At 37.3% G+C, this 19,064-nt stretch overlaps 1 protein-coding gene across 5 annotated transcripts in view; it reads right to left on the bottom strand.

Annotated features, from left to right (window-relative positions):
- Positions 1-1,809: 1,809 nt before the first annotated feature.
- LOC307132381 (histo-blood group ABO system transferase-like) overlaps positions 1,810-19,064 on the bottom strand; it is a 47,276-nt gene continuing 30,021 nt past the window's right edge. For 2 of the 5 annotated variants that reach the window (XM_079826643.1, XM_079826644.1), the window contains 4 exons: positions 12,111-12,146; positions 9,293-9,319; positions 9,055-9,102; positions 2,951-4,023 (listed from right to left, as the gene is read on the bottom strand). In XM_079826643.1, the coding sequence (XP_079682769.1) occupies positions 3,336-4,023; positions 9,055-9,102; positions 9,293-9,319; positions 12,111-12,146 (799 nt within the window). In that variant the 3' untranslated portion in view covers positions 2,951-3,335. Of the gene's footprint in view, positions 4,024-6,717; positions 6,856-6,960; positions 6,991-9,054; positions 9,103-9,292; positions 9,320-12,110; positions 12,147-19,064 lie in introns of all 5 variants that reach the window. The other 3 variants (XM_079826640.1, XM_079826641.1, XM_079826642.1) reach the window with 3 other exon arrangements.

The following is a 19,064-nucleotide window of genomic DNA, read 5'->3' as shown; positions in this document are numbered from 1 at the left end:
AAATTACTTACAGTCAAATGTTTTCCGAGGATAAACTGTTAAAAGATCGCATATGAGCTGTGCTGCGTCAACTCCGTCTTTCTCTCCTTTCTGCGCATTCTAGAACATGCGCACTTCAGTGATATCAGATCGCGATTTCAAAATAAAAGTCCCAGGGGTAATAATTCGCAATATATACAAATAAAATAGTAAAATAATACAAAATAATAACATTTTGATTTCTAAGAGCAACACAAACATTATTTAATGCAGTTGTAATTTTTCAGTGTAAATTATTTAATTTGATTGGTAACAGCCATAGACTGTAAAAAAAATATGGACGTAGTGTCCGTGACGTCACCCATAGGATTCTGATGAGCAATTTTGAAGTGCAAAAGTATGGACGAGATGGCCGTTGCCATCTTGGCAGCACGTCATCGCACGTCACTCCCGGATAACAGAAAATCGTCAAAGAGACGGGATGTGGGTGGAGCTGAGGTGACATGATGACTAACAGATAGCAGATAAATGGCTATCCACCTGTCACTCGAAGTGGCCACGCCCTTAATTATGCAGAACTTTAATGCTTTATATAATGTAAACAAATGAGTTATAAAAAAAATTCACCCCCCTCACAGTTGTCATGAAGGGCAAAATTAGCCGTATAGACCAAAACCACAATTTGTCCCAGGCTGTAAACATGTTTTAATCTGCTGTAAAGTTGGCCATTTTAACATGGGGCTCAATGAGATTCTGCTCCCTTCTGGAGCCTGTCCCTAGCGGCCAGTCGATGAATTGCAGTTTAAGTCACTTCCGTATTGGCTTCAAGAGAAACTGCGGGAGGTTGCCGCTTGGTAACAGCCCTATAGTGTCTAATTCTAGTTTAATGTATAGATCAAATTTAAGAATATAAAAGGAAAGCTGAAGCATAGCCTATACTTAATAAGATTAGGGAGGAAAATTTAAATACGTCAAAGCTGATTGAACACTGGTGAGAATATGGCTTCAGAATAATGATATTTAACTCTGCAGATCATCCTGATAGATAACCAGAATTGTAAGTCAGAATGTAAACTGGGCCACAGATGGTAAGCACAATTTCATTAACCCAAAACTAACTTAATTAAAATGCTTTTTTTATTTTTTATTATTAGAATATAGACATTAAGAGAATAAATTGTTATGCATGTACTTTTACTTTTAATACTTAAAGTACATTTAAAATCACCTACTTTTTACTTAAGTAGGGTTGTCATTGTGGTACTTCTACTTTTACTAAAGTAAATATTTCTCTGGTTATTTGTACTTTTACTTAAGTACTGAGATTCAGTACTTCCTCCACCACTGCATAGTGGTAAAAAGAATAGTTTGAGGATTTTTACTATTTTTTACTACAGTATAATGATCTAGAATTTTAGTTTTCAAATATAACTTAACCTCTTAACTGCCCTTTTTGAGAATACACATGAAAATGCACTATCCAAACTTAAAGGGCTGTAATTCAAGAATGCTTTGGAATATAGACCAAAGTTTGGTCTCGTTTTAAAGACGACGTTCTGCAGATTATTGCTGAAGTGAAAGCAATTCAAAATATGAAAGTATGAAATAGTTATGGAAGTTTAAATTTACTGTAAATGAAAAATACTGTACTAAATACTTTTTATTTCATATAAAATATATATTTTACAAAAAAGCATTTACTCTAAAATTACTATAAAATCAAAGCCATATGTCTAACCAATTTGTGTTCCAAATTTGAAGTTGATATCACAAAAATTGAAGTCCCCATGAGATTTTGTTTAGGTGCTGTACCAAAAATAGCCACCGGGTGTCATTCAAATTCCATTTATTGTTGTTTTGATGCATTTTCCTGTAAATTTCTGTCCAAATATGACTTCCATCACAAAACAGTCACCAAATATGGACCCTTGAGACTCAGACCTTTCCGACAATATGCGTTTTGTCAAGATTGGAAAAGATTTTGAATATAAAGTAGTTAAAATAATTGTTGTAATATGAAACATGACAGCGCCCACTAGGGGAGGAGCCCACTAGAATAATTTAGAGTAACGTTTCCATGGCAACACAATGTCCGATTTCAAAACGGTTTTCACAGGATGAATTTTGAGTTTGTAAGCTTTCAAATGATACCTAATTTGTGATAATTACTTAAATATATGATATGAAAAAAAGGCGATCAAAAAAAGAGCACCAGGCGTCCCACCTGTGGGACGGTGACAGTTAAAGGGTTAAATATAACTGTGTTTTTAGAGGTTAACCCTGCCTGGTTTAAATGTTTGAAAATGGTAAACATTTAAAAACACTTTAGAACAGTAGTCAAAAAGTAATCAAATGTAATCAGCTACTATACAATAAAGTAATTGAAGTAGTTATTATTACATTTTATTACTACATTATTATTACTATTACATTTTAAATATAGGGTAACCATTTCCAAAGTAACCTTCCCAACACTGTGCATTTGTCGATAGTAATTAAAACTGTGGGTTCACTTAATTAACCTTCACAACATGCACCACTGCCAAGTTTTCTATATATTGTAATTATGATGTTAACTTTTAATAAATTACTCTAAAGAGCTCATTGTTACTTCTTTAAATTAATACATGATGTTAGCTAACTGCGTGATTTGTATTATCTCAGAACTGTACAATTACTTAGTCATCTCTGATAACAGATCACTCTGAATTGTAATGTAGACACATGCATTTTCTGTAAAGATGATAATTAAACTGTAATGTGAAAATCGCTATACAAATAAATGTGAATTGAATTGAATTAAACTGATGAACAAATAAACTTTTTAATCTGTCAGAGCTTTTTTCCCCCGAAATTATTATTATTTAAGTATTTTTTAGTTTATTTGACCATTAAATGTGGGGTCAGATTTCATGTTCTTTTTAGTTATCAATTCAATCCTGGCATATATAAAAATCACAAAGTACAAATATTCGTAATTTATTATTCACAATAAAATGACATTACTCCCAACATTAGATCATGTTTATTTTACAATAAATGGTGTTTTTGTTTTAATGCAAAGTGCCATTTCTGTGCCTTCCTTTTCACCAATTCAAGTGCTGATAACTGAGTTTTAGCCAGCATTTGAGAGAAGGTTCACTTTAGTGAAGGTAAAGAAAAATGTTGATAACTGTTATGCTGCTACAGTAACAATAATAATAGACTCTGTTTGTATCTCACATTGAATCCATTTAATCATTAGACTTTGTTTTACTGCATTTACATGTCATCCTTCAGTTAGTACAAACGTTGTGTAGCTGATGGAAAAATATTTGACAGGTCTTGTTCTTGCATGTTACAGGTAACAGCTGCTATTAGTTTGGACGAACATCAGCGTAGTTTTTAATAATTTGAGAGAAGCGAAGGATTTTGACCCTGTCTTTGTGAGGTATTTGGTCCTGCCACAGATATTCAGGTGAGAGCACCTTGCTGGGTTTGTTATATAGGAAGTACTTGTTCAAATGAGACTCCTCCTGCCATGCTGCCTCAATGGATTTAGATGCATCAATGTCCAGCTGCTCCCGGCAGGTTTTAGCAAGCCGATATACATCTTTCACTAAGCCACCGATCACAGCCCCTCCATAATAATAATCACCCTCAGAATAAGGAATGAACGCTTGAGACTCTGGCCTGCGTTCATATGTGAAGTATTCACGAGATGTTAGATAATACCCAGGATGTATCACACCTACCAGTCGACCCAGAGTCTCCACCCCCCAGTGACCATAGAACTTTGAATCCACATCAAGGCTGAAAACGTAGTCGGCTTCATTGATCAATCGACTCTCAATCAGTTTCTCCAGTCTTGCCATCCTGCTCAAACTGATATCCTGCCATCTGTTAGAACTAGGGACTTTCAACACCGTCAGATTATGTTCTTCACCCATTTTCACTTCAGGAACCAGTTCTGGTTGATCAGTGAACACATAATAATGCACACGAAATCCAACAAAGTAATTCTGCTCTGCAGACTCCAGGAAAACTTTAAGAAACTGTGTGTACCTGAAAAAAATGGAAGGAGAGTGACAAATGTAAATTTTTGGCAATTTATTCACAAAGACCAGAGGACAAACTCCAATATACTGTACATTCAAAACCATACAAAAAACTAGATGAGGGGTGTCCAATCCTGCTCCCGCAGAGTTTAGCTCTAACACACCTGCCCTGTTGTAATGTCGAGTCGAACTCAGACATCAGGGTATTCAAGAGACAAAATAACGTACTGTCACATAAACCCTGAACTTGGAGCAATTTGAGCGCTGAATTAGGGTTTTTGATTAACATTAATGACACAGACTGATATTTTTAGGCTGCTGTCACTTTAACACCAAACGCTAGTCTCTACTCACTGATATATATATATATATATATATATATGATCTCTATATAGATCAGTGGCTGACACATATCCAGTTATCACCAAGCTGTTTACGTTAACTTAAGCAATAACCGACTGTATTTACGTTAGATACTTCATATGATGGTAATTTTGACAACTGTGTGTCTGTATTTGAGCATTCAGGTGCAAAAAAGAAGTAAATTCGGGATAGTGCGCTGTCTGAGAGAGCACTTCTGGTGTGTGTCATTCAGCGCGATGCCACATTGACTTCTTTTTTTCATGCGCATAACTTAACATAATCACTGACTTGATCTCCTCCACATTCTCTAATATGCTGCCTTTACTAACTGCAATTTGTCGATAAGGAATTTTGAATGGATGGTAATTTTGTTCTCCAAAATAGGCTATACTATGACGAGATTGGCACCTTTGATTAGGCTATTGTCGCGTGACAGAAGACTGCTGCTCGCTTTTACTGTATATGATCACCTAGAAAAGACAACTTAGGAAAGAAGAAATACTGGACCAAACATGATTTTTTTCATAAGTCAGGACACTAAAAAAATGTAATAAATTTTCGAAGAAGGCTGTAACATAACAAAAGTTGAGCGCTGTGAATACTTTCCGGATGCACTGTATATCTTAAAAACATTTTATTGAGGAGGCTCACAGAAAGCCTTGCTACTCAAACTGCTAACCCGCAGTGCTCAGAGGAGAGAAGCTCAGCAGGCTCAAGCCTCCTCTACAACCTGCTCCTCGGAGGAGGAGGGCCACAAGTGGCGACGCTAGTCATCTGGCCCTGTCTTTGGTCATGAGCCCAAGATGGGCCAGGTCCCCCTGACGGTTTGGGTGCAGACCCAGGCCGGCACGGTGTGCTGCCCGCACCTTCACCTCCTTAAACGTATTGACCACAGCCTCAACGGATGTGCCCTTCTCTTTCAGCCCAATGCTAGCAATGTTCATCCATAGACGTCTCTTCATGGCCAACATTGCCGCCATCAATCTGCATGGCAGCAGTCTGTTTTGTGGTGCAGTGCAGCTCAGCCATCACATCAGAGGAAAACCCCTGACCCTGGTCCAGGTCCCTCAGCAGATCGTCTTGGTACACTTGCAGCACTACCATAGTGTGCAAAGCAGCCCTAGCCTGACCCACTGATGTGTATACCTTGCCATTTAATCGAGATGTCATTCTAAGGGATTTAGATGACAGGGACAGAGCCTTCAGAGTCGATATTTCCCCCTTTGAGAGATAGGCCTAGCTCGAGAGCGTCTCTTCAATGGGAGGCATCGACACGTATCCATGCTCACCGATCCCCTCGACATTGGAATAATTAGAATGCTGAAATCGATGGATGCAAGCTGAATATGGCTTTCCAACAACTCTGCAGGTGGAGAAGGCTCAGTTATTTCTACCTCTTCATCAGCCATATTCTGCTCATCCTGGCTTCAAGGGATAGTTCACCCAAAAATGAAAATTCTGTCATTTATTCACCCTCAAGATGTTCCAAACCTGTATGAGTTTCTTTGTTCTGCTGAACACAAAACAAGATAAAGAAGAAGATAGAGCAACCATTGACTACCATAGTAGGGAAAAAAATACTATGGTAGTCAATGGTTAGTCTGCTTTGTTACACACATTCTTCTAAATATCTTCTTTTCTGTTCAGCAGAACAAATAAACTCATACAGGTTTGGAACATCTTGAGGGGGAATAAATGATGACAGAATTTTCATTTTTGGGTGAACTTTCCCTTTAAGGCCAGCAGAGCACTGCCTGCTGGATCAGAGGATATAAGAGATAATACCTCCTCCTCCAGCAGATCGCTCTTGTCAGCCACAGAGGAGTGTGAAAGGACTACACCCCTTTCAAACTCCTCATCAAACTCCACCTGAGGCCCCCACAATCTGAGTTTTCCTCCTTGCCTCAGCGACATCAGGTCCTGAGTCCCGGCTCCCTCGAGAAGAGGGACAAACAAGAGCGGAACTTTAGTAAAAAGCTCGCAGTGCACGCATACAGCGTCCTCAAGGACTCTTCACCCAAACAAACAAAACAAAGATTGTGTGTATCATCTGGTGTCAGATAACAAGGACATGGATCGAAACACTTGTGACATGATGCGACATGTTAGCAGTCATGTCCGGTGTAGACCCGGTGTAAGCCTAGCATTTGTCATTGAGCTATAGCCAATAATGTCTTAATTAGCCTGTGTGTAGCACTTTGCCTTTAATAACGTGATATTTTGGCAAGATGACATAAACGTCCAACCATCAGCAGTGCTGAAAGGGCATTCTTGTTTATTTAATATTGTTTAAATTTCAAGTCAATGAAGATCAAAGATAGAAGAGATATGAACTCACTTTCCAAGAGCGAAGACTGTAGTTGCTATGGTGATGTTTTTTTGTCTGTAGATTGAATTAATCAGCATGGGATCAAAAGTTCCTTCCCATACAATTGGGACTAACCATGGTGTTAAGGCAACAGGTTTGCCATTTGGGCTGTTTCAAATAAATTCACATACATATGCATGAAATGCAAATCCAAATGCATAATTATATAAAATAAATATATATTTATGTAAAAATAACTGTTTATGTTCTTACCTCACTACAATAGGCTGTTTGTATGAAAGCCTGTATTAAAAAAAAATCAATTGTGAACAGTTGAGATCCTTTGTATTCCCCTACACTCACAGCTTGTTTCCCTCATTACTTAAGACTGTTTTGACTTCCACCTACTTTTCAACAGTCTTTTCTAGATTATGTGTCTTACTGTGGGCTGAACATGGATCTTAACATCTCAAGCTATTAATTGTAAATTAATTGTAAAACTCTGCAGCGCATACACCAAAACTATACAAGCTACCAGTTTTAAAAGTATTAAGTTTCATATGTTATATAGCATATAGTATTAGCACAAAATTCAGAAAAAGTCAAGTGCAAAAGGTAAAACAGAATTTAGGAAAAATTAAAAGAGATCTCCTTCCTTGTCCTCTTTCCATTTAGAAAGTGTTAAGACAATCTAGATCAATGACTTCCTCAAATCCTAACATTTCCTCTCCAACTCCCATACCCCTGATTTTGTACTTTTGTGTACGGGCAGTTCCTTTGTAAAATAAGAGTTAAACGACTGCCATTTCATAAAATATAGAAATTATATAGGGTTAAAGGCAGGGTAGGTAAGAATGATCTAAAACCCTTTTGTCCAAATTTGTTTAAACTTTCTTTATATGTCAATACATAATTAAAATGTAAGTACTCTGAAAAAGAGAGTATAAAAATCGAGTGACTCTAGACTTTTTAATCTGCAATAAACACCGCTCATTATTTTCGTTCGGGACGAAACAAGTGATTGGCTTGGGCGCCTGTCACTCTCTCTCGTTACCATGGCTACCACTCCTTTTGCTCCAGGATCTGCCCACATGCGCGCACCCCAGTGTTGCCAAGTCGGGCTACTTCAACACTGTTGCCACGGCTGTTTTTCATGTCCGCGGGTTGAAGCAACCCCAATTATGTGATATTTTGCCCTGGGCTTTGCGAATTTTAGCAGGCAGCCCTACCAAAAAGACACATATTTTACCCCCCAAATGCGAGAAACACGATTGGGCTTGTTTTGGGCTAGTTTTGAGTAGCAATTGGGCGGATTTTGTTGTGAAAACCTGGCAACCCTGGCGCACCTGTTTGATTTGAGGAGTTCAAGAGGCTGTATTTCTGCTAGACAGGTAATCTTTCATTTTGATTATACATTTTTTTGGTTTATGTTTTCATGAAGCATGTATCACTAGCACACGTAGCTGCCTAATATAGCTAACATAACATTAACGTTACTTAGCATAAAGTTACAAAGTTATACACTTAGCGAACCATTAGTAGAGATGATAAATACTCAATATGCTTAGCTCAAGTTGATCGCTGTCGTGATAACAAAATGCATGTGTTAAAGCTAGTAGGCTACACCGCATCCAGGAAATTTTTTTAGAACTAAGATAGCTTTAGCTACTACCCTCTGTCTAAACTCTTTTACCATGTTCACCGGGAACTTTACTTGCACGTTTATTTCGGCCCTTGGTTTGTTTTTATATTCTCTACCTATGTTTACTGATGTTTTTATCTTGTATCTGTTTTTATCTTGAGTCTGTCGTAGACACTGTGTTGTGTGTGTATTTTAAACTTTACCAGTATTGTTATTCTAGCTTGATAGTGAGTACTAAAAGACATCTTATTTGTTTATTTTCATAATGATAAAGTTAGATTTATTTATTACATGTGATTCTGACATGATGTCACTACATGCACTTCTTCTCCGCTCGTCTCAGGTAAATAATGCGTCTTTCAGCTGAGCTGATCGCGGTCGGCGTAGCGCGTTCATGTGTTTTGGGGGCGTGGCTTTGGAAAGAGCCCAGAAGGGAGAAGGTGGATTGAATGGAAATAATGAGCTGTCTTTAAAACAGTCGTGAGAGGTCTACAGAGACTCAATTTTTATACTTTCTTTTTCAGAGTACTTACACTTTAATTATGTATTGATATATAAAGAAAGTTTAAACAAATTTGGAAAAAAGTTTTTTAACCAAATCTTACCTACCCTACCTTTAAGTGGATTGCATTTCCTGGGCTCTGAATAAAATCATGTTTCCAAAAACTTAACACACAAGTCACAATAAATGAGAGAAAAACTATTGAAGGATGTGTTGTACTCACCCTTGTGGTGATTGCAACTGAGAGTTTTCCTGGTTCTCTTTTGTTATTCTAAGAAATAGGAGATACAATCAGTGAATACTTGTCACTGACAGTTGCGTTCTGACAGTAAGTTTGAACTCACACTATATTTGATTTTAGGCTATGTGCATATAATGTATGCTTCTGAATGCGCTTTTGCATGCGTAAGTTTTGAGCATGTGTTTATTTCAGTGAGTGCATGAACAGTGACAGTACTTACTTAAGGCAGAAATTTTGGTCTTTATATCTGAAACACATATATGGTTATAATGCTGAAACACTGCACAGTTAGATTTATTAAAGGCAACTCAAGCAACAAAACTAATGAGCAGCATCATGACACATGCAGCATCATGTTTTGACGCATGTTGCATTCCCAAATGTTAAATCTAAGCGACTCAAACATATCGCCACCTTGGAATTATAAGATTCTATCTGCATTCTGACTGGTTTTGAGATATTGCGCTTTAGGCTACAGTAGCCTATTTTGCATTCCACTTGACTGTGTAGAAAGAACCTTTTAATATTCTAAATAAAAAGTTCCAAAATGTACACAACTTTTAAAAAAAACAACATCACATAATGTAAAGAAGTTGGATATGAATATGAATTCTCACAGAATAAGAATATGTGAATAACTCAATTTTGACAAAAATGTCAGATGGAACCTTATAATTCCAAGGGGACGATATAGCACTTGCAGAAAAACATTTACTGAGAAACTGAAAGCTGCTGTACTCCAAAACATGCAGCTCGCCAGATAAGATAGCCTTTTCGCGCTAAGCCATCACATTCTCAAATCCATCCATTCATAAAAAGGTAACCGAGCAATTAACGAGGAGCACCGTTTCAGCGCTGATTTTTCTCGCACTTTGAACACGGTTAATAAGTGGCCAATGGCGCTGCGAGCTCGTGCAGCGCTGTCAGAATCAATCCGTGCATATATTAGAAAACGTAACATTTTGCAGTTTATTTAGTAATTGTTTAAGGCTATTTCACGATTTCAATCATCAAGTTTGGATATTCTTATGAAATACAAGTCATTCTTATGAAAATATTATTACAAGTCTTTTTACATTAAATATAGTCCCAAAACACATTAATATGCAAATTAGATACAGTGTATAGATGCATTGCCTAGAATGGGAATGGCATTTATGGCCATGTTTACACACATATTGCATAAAGTAAAATGGTATATCAAATCATACTGTATCTTTCATAACATTGAAAATCATCTTTATACAAAGTTTGGATTAAAAAAGACTTCCCATTGTTTGTCTATTCATGTCTTTTAATTTTCTCAATAAAGGGGTTCTGGTGTCCTCTACAGAGCAAAGGATATAGCAAACAAAATATATATAAATTTGTTTTTTAATGCTCCAAACAATAATGCCCGGGGGGGGGGGGGTCTAATTGTAACTGCAAGTAAGAGCTGTGTGTGTTAACCTCACTCCCCTGATCTCCAGAGGCACTGAAGTGAGTTGTGGTATAGACTATGGTCTTTAGCATTGCTAGCTTGCCTGCCTCCCATGCTGGAGACACCGGTTTCAATCCTGTAACAATCGGCCTTATTGGAAGCTGTTACTTCAATTAAAATGGGGTCAGATAATACTGTGTGAGATTTTGGAGTGTTTAAAAAGATAAGACAAACGACAGTAACAGTAACATTTAAAGACCTACACACATTAAAACAAATAAGAGGACTAAAATGGACTAAAATGACTAAGACAACATGTAAACCTATTAAAACTCTAATATACATAAAATCATTATAATATATAGAGTGGTTAAAACAGTGTCACATAGTCTTCCTAGGATCGGTGGTGCCACGCCTCCCAGGATCATGTTGCACCCAGCCTTGCTGGCCCGCCAGCCCCCCTGGCATTTCCTCCTTACCGACTTGAAGGTGTTTTTGGTGGATGATGTTGCTGCTGATGAACGGTGATGTAGATGATGAGGTGGTTTCTTGTGAGGGTTGATACCAGCACACTCCTTTGTCTCCCCTCCACACACAGAGCAGTCAATGACGAATTGCTAGATGTCTCTGCGGATTGTGAGCCACCAGGCAACTTCCAGGATCTGCAGGAGGGTTTTTGGCCGCCCATGATGTCTCTCTGCTGTCCTCTGATGGAAGTGCTGTAGTGTCCGCCGGACCAGCAGGGGTGGGTCTAGACCATTTTTCGTGGGGGGGCCAGGCTGGGGCACAGACTCAGAGAGGGGTGGCACATTTAAATACATGTAAACAGTGAACCAGTATAAATAGCCCTACACTGGAGGTAAAATTACTGCATATTATTGATAACAAAATGTATTATAATGAGTGAAAAGGAATTAAAAATGAGCAACTTCAAATGTGATATGAAAAACCAAATAACTCAACAGTAGTAGAAGCACATGGGCTGTGGTTAATGCAATACAAGCAAGATTTTTTCCATCATAGTTGTATATATCATTGGCCGGCGGAAAGCCAGGGGCCGATGTGGGAGGCACTGGGCTGATCGTCGCAGCAGGAGGGGAGATGGCAGTTTCTGGATCCCTTGTTTGTTCCAGCTGTTTCGCCAATTTCTTGCCATTCCACGGCATCCTTTATAGATTCCTCCATTTTGAAATTTTTTAAATCCACAGCCTCTCTAAAACACACTTCACTATTAAGAGAACTTTCAACAGAGTCTTTAAAATCCTACTGCAGTCTTAAAACAATGTTTTTAAGATCAACTACATCAGTTCATAGCTGTTTACACTCACAATATTGTAAAACCCGTTCATCATTAAAACCAGCTGATGTATTAAAAGAAGCAGCATTAACGTGTGGTGTCGCCATCCTTAAAACACTCTTCTCAACACAGCGTAAAAAATCTTTAAACGTTCCCCGTACGGGCCACCATAACATCTTCCAATAAGGCCGATTGTTACAATCCCACTCGGAGCGGATCGAGTAGGACTGGTTTCGGTCACACTGCTGTTATTTACTTGCGTGTTATGTTCATGCGCCTGCGCTGTTTTGTCCATCATTTAATGCCATGAAAAAAACTCACCTGATTGAGGAGGAGGTGAAGCCAAAATAAATGAGTCTGTGAGGAAACACATAAGAGATCATGAATGATAGGGTGAAGCAGATCATATCTTTTCTCAATGTTATAACCCATCAAATGTAATACACAGATAGAATCCTTTCACATTTTTTGACAAGGTTTTGCAGTAATCTATATATAACCCAGAGATAACAGGATAACAGAGATTTTAAATACATAAAAATGTATAATTCAGTTAGCGATAATTATTGGGTGGGAGTATAAGCTAATGATCATGTATAAATATTAGAACGTCACAGAACACCTACAGGAAGATCTTCTAAATGGCTTAGAGATTTCTGTTTGGAAATTCGGGCAACAGGCACAATATCTGTGAGAATGAAACCATAGGCCCTGTTTACACCTGGTATTAAGATGTGTTTTGGTCTATCGGATCACAAGAGGATGACACCAACTACAGGTGTAAACGGGGTCTAAATCTTTTTGAGCTTGTCCACTTTCGACCACTTCCAGACTTGCTTAATGCACATGTGGTCAAATGCATTCTAACAGCCGCAAAAGACTACCTACTCTTGGCCTACTAACTAATACCGCCTAATGCATAAACAATATGGAAAGCCCGCTAGCCAGATGGGACTTAAACTTTATCAGACTAGTTTGGTTTGAAGATGAAAAACGTACCAAGCACAATGTTCTCTCATCATTCCTGAGTTCTAACTCGCACTCACATCATTCAGCGTGGTCTTGTGGCTATCAGAGAAGGAATGAAAGCTGTTGCTCTCCGTACCTGTTTTTCTATCATCTCCGGCCACATCCATATGTAAATTGCACAAGCTTATTTTGTCCATTTGAATGAAATTTCTTCCCCTCGAAGAAATCAGGACAGAAGTGGTTCAAAGTAGACAAAAGAGATAGATTAAACACCAGGTGGAAATGGGAATGTGTCTCCCTCATCTACTTGTGATCCGATTGAACAAAACGTCTTAATACCATGTGCAAACAGGGCCTATGTGATGATCCTTTGCAGAGATTATGTGATGTCTCAAAGCAGCAAGCAGGCAGTTGGTTAAACCAGTTGGTCCTTCTACTTATACTAAGTCTATAACTAATATTATGAAGACTGGCAAATTATAAATAGTTAATAATAATTATTATTATTTATTTATTTTATATGGCACCTTTAAAAGTTGCTTTCTCAAAACGCTTTACAAGGTTACATAACAACAAAGAAAGATATTTTGAAGAATGTTTGTAACAAAGCAGATTGAGCAACCATTTACTACCATAGTATTTTTTTCTTACTATAGTAGTCAATGGTTGCTCTACTTTGGGGCAGTCGTGGCCTAATGGTCAGAGAGTCGAACTTGTAACCGGAAGGTTGCGGGTTCGAGTCACAGGTCCGGCAGGAATTGTTGGTGGGGGGAGTGAATAACCAGCGCTTTCCTTCACCCTCAATTCCACGACTGAGGTGAGCAAGGCACAACTGCCCAACTGCTCCCCGGGCGCCGCAGCAATATGACTGCCCACTGCTCCGTGTGTGTGTGTGTGTGTGTGTGTGTGTGTGTGTGCACTTGGATGGGTTAAATGCAGAGCACAAATTCCAAGTATGGGTCACCATACTTGGCCACAAGTCACTTCACTTCACTACCTGCTTGGTTTCAAACATTCTTCAAAATATCTTCTTTTGTGTTCAGCAGAACAAAGAAACTCATACAGGGTTGGAACAGCTTGAGGGTGAGTAAATGATGACAGAATTTTCATTTATGGATGAACTATTCCTTTAAATACAACAAATAAAACGAATAATCGAGTAAAAGCAATCCTAAAATAGAATGTTTTGAGAAGAGATTTAAAAGTCACTAATGTATTTCCTCTCCTTGATGTCAGCCGGGAGAGAATTCCAAAGCTTAGGAGCATAGGAAGAAAATCCTCTATCACCCCTAGAACGAAGCCGTGTCTTGGGAACAACCAAGAGACCACTCTGAGAGGAACGAAGATTACGACATGGTGTGTAATGCGTTAGTAGATCAGTCAAGTACTGAGGAGCCAGATAATGCAAAGCCTTATATGCTAACATAAGGATTTTAAAATTAATGTGGTACCAGACCGGGAGCCAGTGCAAAAACTCCAAGACAGGGGTAATATGATGACTTATCTTGACCACAGACAGAACTCTAGCAGCCGAATTTTGTAAATATTGTAGTTTGTCAATTGAGGATTTAGATACTCCAGCTAGAAGACCATTATCTACATTAAGAAGACTGTTAATTGTATGAAAAAGCTGTCTAGGATTGTTTTGATTATTTTCAATAATATGCAAAAAATATGTAGATCTTGCAGTTTCAATAGCTACTCTGTAGTGTGCCAAGCAGTTTTTCCAAGCTTGGTGGAACACATTTAAACCAAAGCAATGCCATTTTCGCTCCAATTTCCGACATGCAGCCTTCTGTGTATGCAAATCATCATTATACCAAGGGGCTGACTGTACAAGTGAGACATTACGTGGTTTTATGGGTGCAAACAAAGATGTCCAAGTTGGCTTTAAGAACATTTTTAAATATTAAGATTTTATTCTAAAGAGGAGCAGAGGACATAACGTCTAAAGAAGAGACAAAAATAGCGTGATCAATTGATTGCCATTTACGGAATGAAATAGTTTGTGAAGTCTCTCTGCTAGAATGTGATATCACAATATTAAAAAAGATAACTAAATGGTCAGAAAGTTCAACATCCACAACAGAAAAATTAGAGCAAAAAGAATCATTTGCAATAACTAAATCCAATGTATGACCTTTACAGTGAGTGGTTAAAAATTAAAACAGTCTAAGTGATAGAAAATCCTTGGCCATGACACAGGCTTTCTGATCTACATGTATATTAAAGTCACCCAGAATCATAATTCTCTTAAATTTGACAGATAATATAGACAGTAGATCAGCAAACTCAGACAAAAAAAATCCTTATTCGGTTTTGGAGGTCTATAGATAGTGACCACAGTAACATGTTTGATGAGAAGATTGTGTCTAAATATATTTACAAAATAATAAATATTGTAAAATATTATTACAATTCAAAATAATATGATCCTTCAGAAATCATTCTAATATGATGATTTGATGCTCAACAAACATTTATGATCATTACACTGTAAAAAAAATTCAGGTCTCCAACTGAAAATTTTCTAGTGAGCGATCACATCTAAATTTTTCAGTTGGCCAAATTGAATTTCTGTGAATTGATGCAATTTAATTCAATTAAAATTCAAGAAATTCAATTTGGCCAACTGAAAATTTTAGTTGTTCTCGGTCACTAGAAAATGTTCAATTGGAGACCTGATTTTTTTTTTACAGTGTTATCAATGATTTTTGTGGAAACCGTATTACATTTGTCTTCCATGATTCTTTGAATAGAAATATCTCTTTTTTAAAGAATGTTAATGTAACAGCTGTCACTTATAATCAATGTAATGTATCAAATAAATTTTTATGTGGATAACAAACATATCACATGAAATATAGACCCATTACTCAAGTTTTAAAGCTGACGTTTCTTCACTGTGTTCAGTTATTTTACTTATATTGGGCCTAGAGATGTTTCCTGTTATTTAGCCTACAGCCAAATACAAAATAACATTTGTTTATCAAATCAGAAGATTTGAAAGTTTGTCTTGGGAGTAAACGATTTGGTTACAAAAAGATTTGAATAGCAAACAGTGCGGAACTTTATTTATTTATTAATTCATCTTTTTTTATTGAATTTCAAAAATACAAAACAATTCAGTATGTTCTAAAGACATTTAACAAACAATGTTTATCAGCATAAGGACGCAATAACTACATAAAATAATTAAAATTAAATGAAAATGAAAGGGCAACACAAACATATTAAATTCATTGGCTGCACCAATGTCAACAAATAATGCGTGTGCATTTGGAGGGCAGTCTGAATCTGGTAGGCACCCAGGCAGTCAAATGTATTGCATGAGAAGCCAATACATTTAAAGGTCCCGTTTTTCGTGTTTTTTTTAAGCTTTGATTGTGTTTACAGTGTGCAATATAACATGTGTTCATGTTTCATGTGTAAAAAAACACAGTATTTTTCACACAATTTACTTATCTGTATACTGCTGTTTTCACTGTCCTCAAAACGGCCTGAGAATTTCCTCGTTCTATGAAGTCCCTCCTTCAGAAATACGTAACGAGTTCTGATTGTGCCAGCGGTTCCCGTGTTGTGATTCGACAGCAGCTTAGCACACGTTGCCCGAGAAGGTCACGCCTCTCACCATAACGGGGAGATGAACGCGCTCAAACTACAGCGTCCCTGGCCAAAGAACGGTGATTTGACTCCGGGATGAAAATAACAGCGTCTGATGGCGACAAACGCAACCGAACCGAACGCAACACTTCCTGTTCTCCACGAGGGAGCAACAAGACCACGCCCCCTTTTTCGCGTTTTCTTGTGGGCGGAGGTTAGTCAACAAACTGTTCTACTGACGTAATTAAAGCAGGAAATACCAGGATGTAGTCCCAACCGGCCGTTCGCTGTAGGCTTTGAAAGGGAACTTCTGTCAAATAAAATATCTCGCTTGGCATTGAACTTTGAGCTTTATAATTTTACAGGTATTATTTATGCTCTAACAGCAACATTACACACTAACTAAAGTTTGAAAAATGGGATCACGAAGAACAGGACCTTTAAAACAAGATATTCAAATGTTTTAAAAGGAAGTACAGACACAGGGGCCGTTTCTCAATATGCGTACTTGTCTGTACTTGTGTTCTCGTGGACTTGTGAAACGTCATCAGTCGCAGCCCAAGTACTGTTCCGATTCAAAGTTCACATCTAGCCATAGACAAGTACAGTTCAAATGCCCGGATGTGTCCTTGATCCGCCTCTTTTATCGAGGATGCATCGAGAGGAGACTTCAGACAGACCAGTATCCCAGAATGCATCTTGTTCCGACGGACGCAACGATCAGTAATGCCCCCCAACACCCCCGCATGATAGGCTAAACTTGGTCGTGCGCGAGCCTCTACTACTAAGAACGTAACCGAGAGCAGAGCGACATTATCATATAATAATACTGTTTGCATGTGCTTTATAACAGTCTCAAGGGGAACGGCATTGTTTTGTCACATGCAACACATCCAGAATACACATAATTTCTGCTTAAAATAAGCCTAAAATGCAAAACAAGACCCATTTAGGATAGTAAGAGTTATTTTTAAGCACAAGCCTAATAAAACATTTGAAGTAAAAACAATTTTTTATGTATTACTTATATAGTAGTATAAACTCGTGAACATTAAAATATTAAATACAATTATAAAATGTTAAAATATTTGTTAAATAGTTTTATTTATCATATTTATGTTTTATTGTTGTAATGTGTTTTTGTTAAGTCATGTTATAATATTGTTTTGAACTTCTTGTTATTTACAATGGCAACTATTATCTGTTTAAATTTTTTTTTTCCTCGGGTGCGTTGAATTGTATTAAATCCACATAAAAATCCTAATAATCAAACTAAATCATAATAATTATTAATGTTAATATTATAATAATATAGAGAGCCCACAACAACAACAAATAAACAAACAAAAATATTTAAAAATCCCGTTTTTTAATTAAAAGATAATAACAAATTAGATTTTAGTGATATTTTGACCACTCAAATAGGAAATGTCCCCGGTTTCCATTTCAGAAATCTGGTCACCTTACCTAAACCACATATTAATGTTTAATATAGGCCTTTTTTTATTTTATTTTTTATCTAAACGAAAAAAGGCAGGGTTGTGTTTTATACTTCGTTTTGTTATAAATATATAAGATAATCAATGTAACTGCCTGAACGATTTGTGTGGCTAATATGTTTAAGATTTTTTTGTAAAAAAAAAAATGAAAAGAGGCAGTGGTGTTTTATGACATATTTCGTTTTATTGTAGCCTAAAATATACGTTTCTCTATACCAAGTAGGCCTACGCGAACTTCTGACTTGCGTCTGTGGTATTTCAGGCTCGCCAAGTTCAACTCCGGAGAATGAACTCCAGAGGACGGGAGGACGGGAGGACAATAGTCCGGTACTCTGCTAATGGAACAGCAGGGTTCTTGATAGTGTTATTCAGTGTATATATGTATATTTTAGGCTACAATAAAACGAAATATATGATAAAACACCACTCTGCCTCTTTTCATTTTCATTAAAAAATATTAAACATATTGTAGCCACACAAATGTAGCGCAGGCAATGTTATTGCATGTATATTTATAACAAAACGAAATATTAAAAACCCTGCCTCTTTTCGTTTACATAAAAAACCCCATTAATATGTGGTTCAGACAAGTGTGATTATCACTATGTAAAATGAATTATGACATAAAACAACCCAGTCTATTTTTGTTAAATGTCAGTTTGTGTTTAATAGCCTAAAAGTATAAAGTTATGAAACTTCACTTTGCCCTCAGTCAAAACGATTTGCCAGGGAACAAATTATAAATCCATGAGACCAAAGATCGCCCGTTAGAAGACGAATCTGAAGACATCAGAGCCAGCGGCAGACGTCAGAAGGACTGGCCGTGTTAAGGCTGGTAACTCCGAAAACGCCAGATACATTTTTCAAAAAGGCACTCTCTTTATAAATAAACCACATATTTGAGCTTTAAACAAATACATTCTCGCCTGAAAAAGTCTTAAAACTACATTTTGTGAAACATTAACAGTAGTATTTTTAAATTACGGGGGGTTTCTCATCCGCTATTGACGTTTGCTGGTTGGTGCGAGATGCATTCTGGGATAGCGGTCTGTCTGAAGTCCACAAGTCTCCTCTGATGCATCCTCGATAAAAGGGACTGATCAAGGACACATCCGGGGATTTGAACTGGACTTGGCTAGATGTGAATTTGAATTGGAACAGTACTTGGGCAGCAACTGATGACGTTCACAATTGACGATTGATG

The sequence above is a fragment of the Gobio gobio genome (assembly GCF_949357685.1).
Source record: "Gobio gobio genome assembly, chromosome: 10".
NCBI lineage: Eukaryota > Metazoa > Chordata > Actinopteri > Cypriniformes > Gobionidae > Gobio > Gobio gobio.
This window is presented reverse-complemented; position numbering and strand designations above follow the sequence as displayed.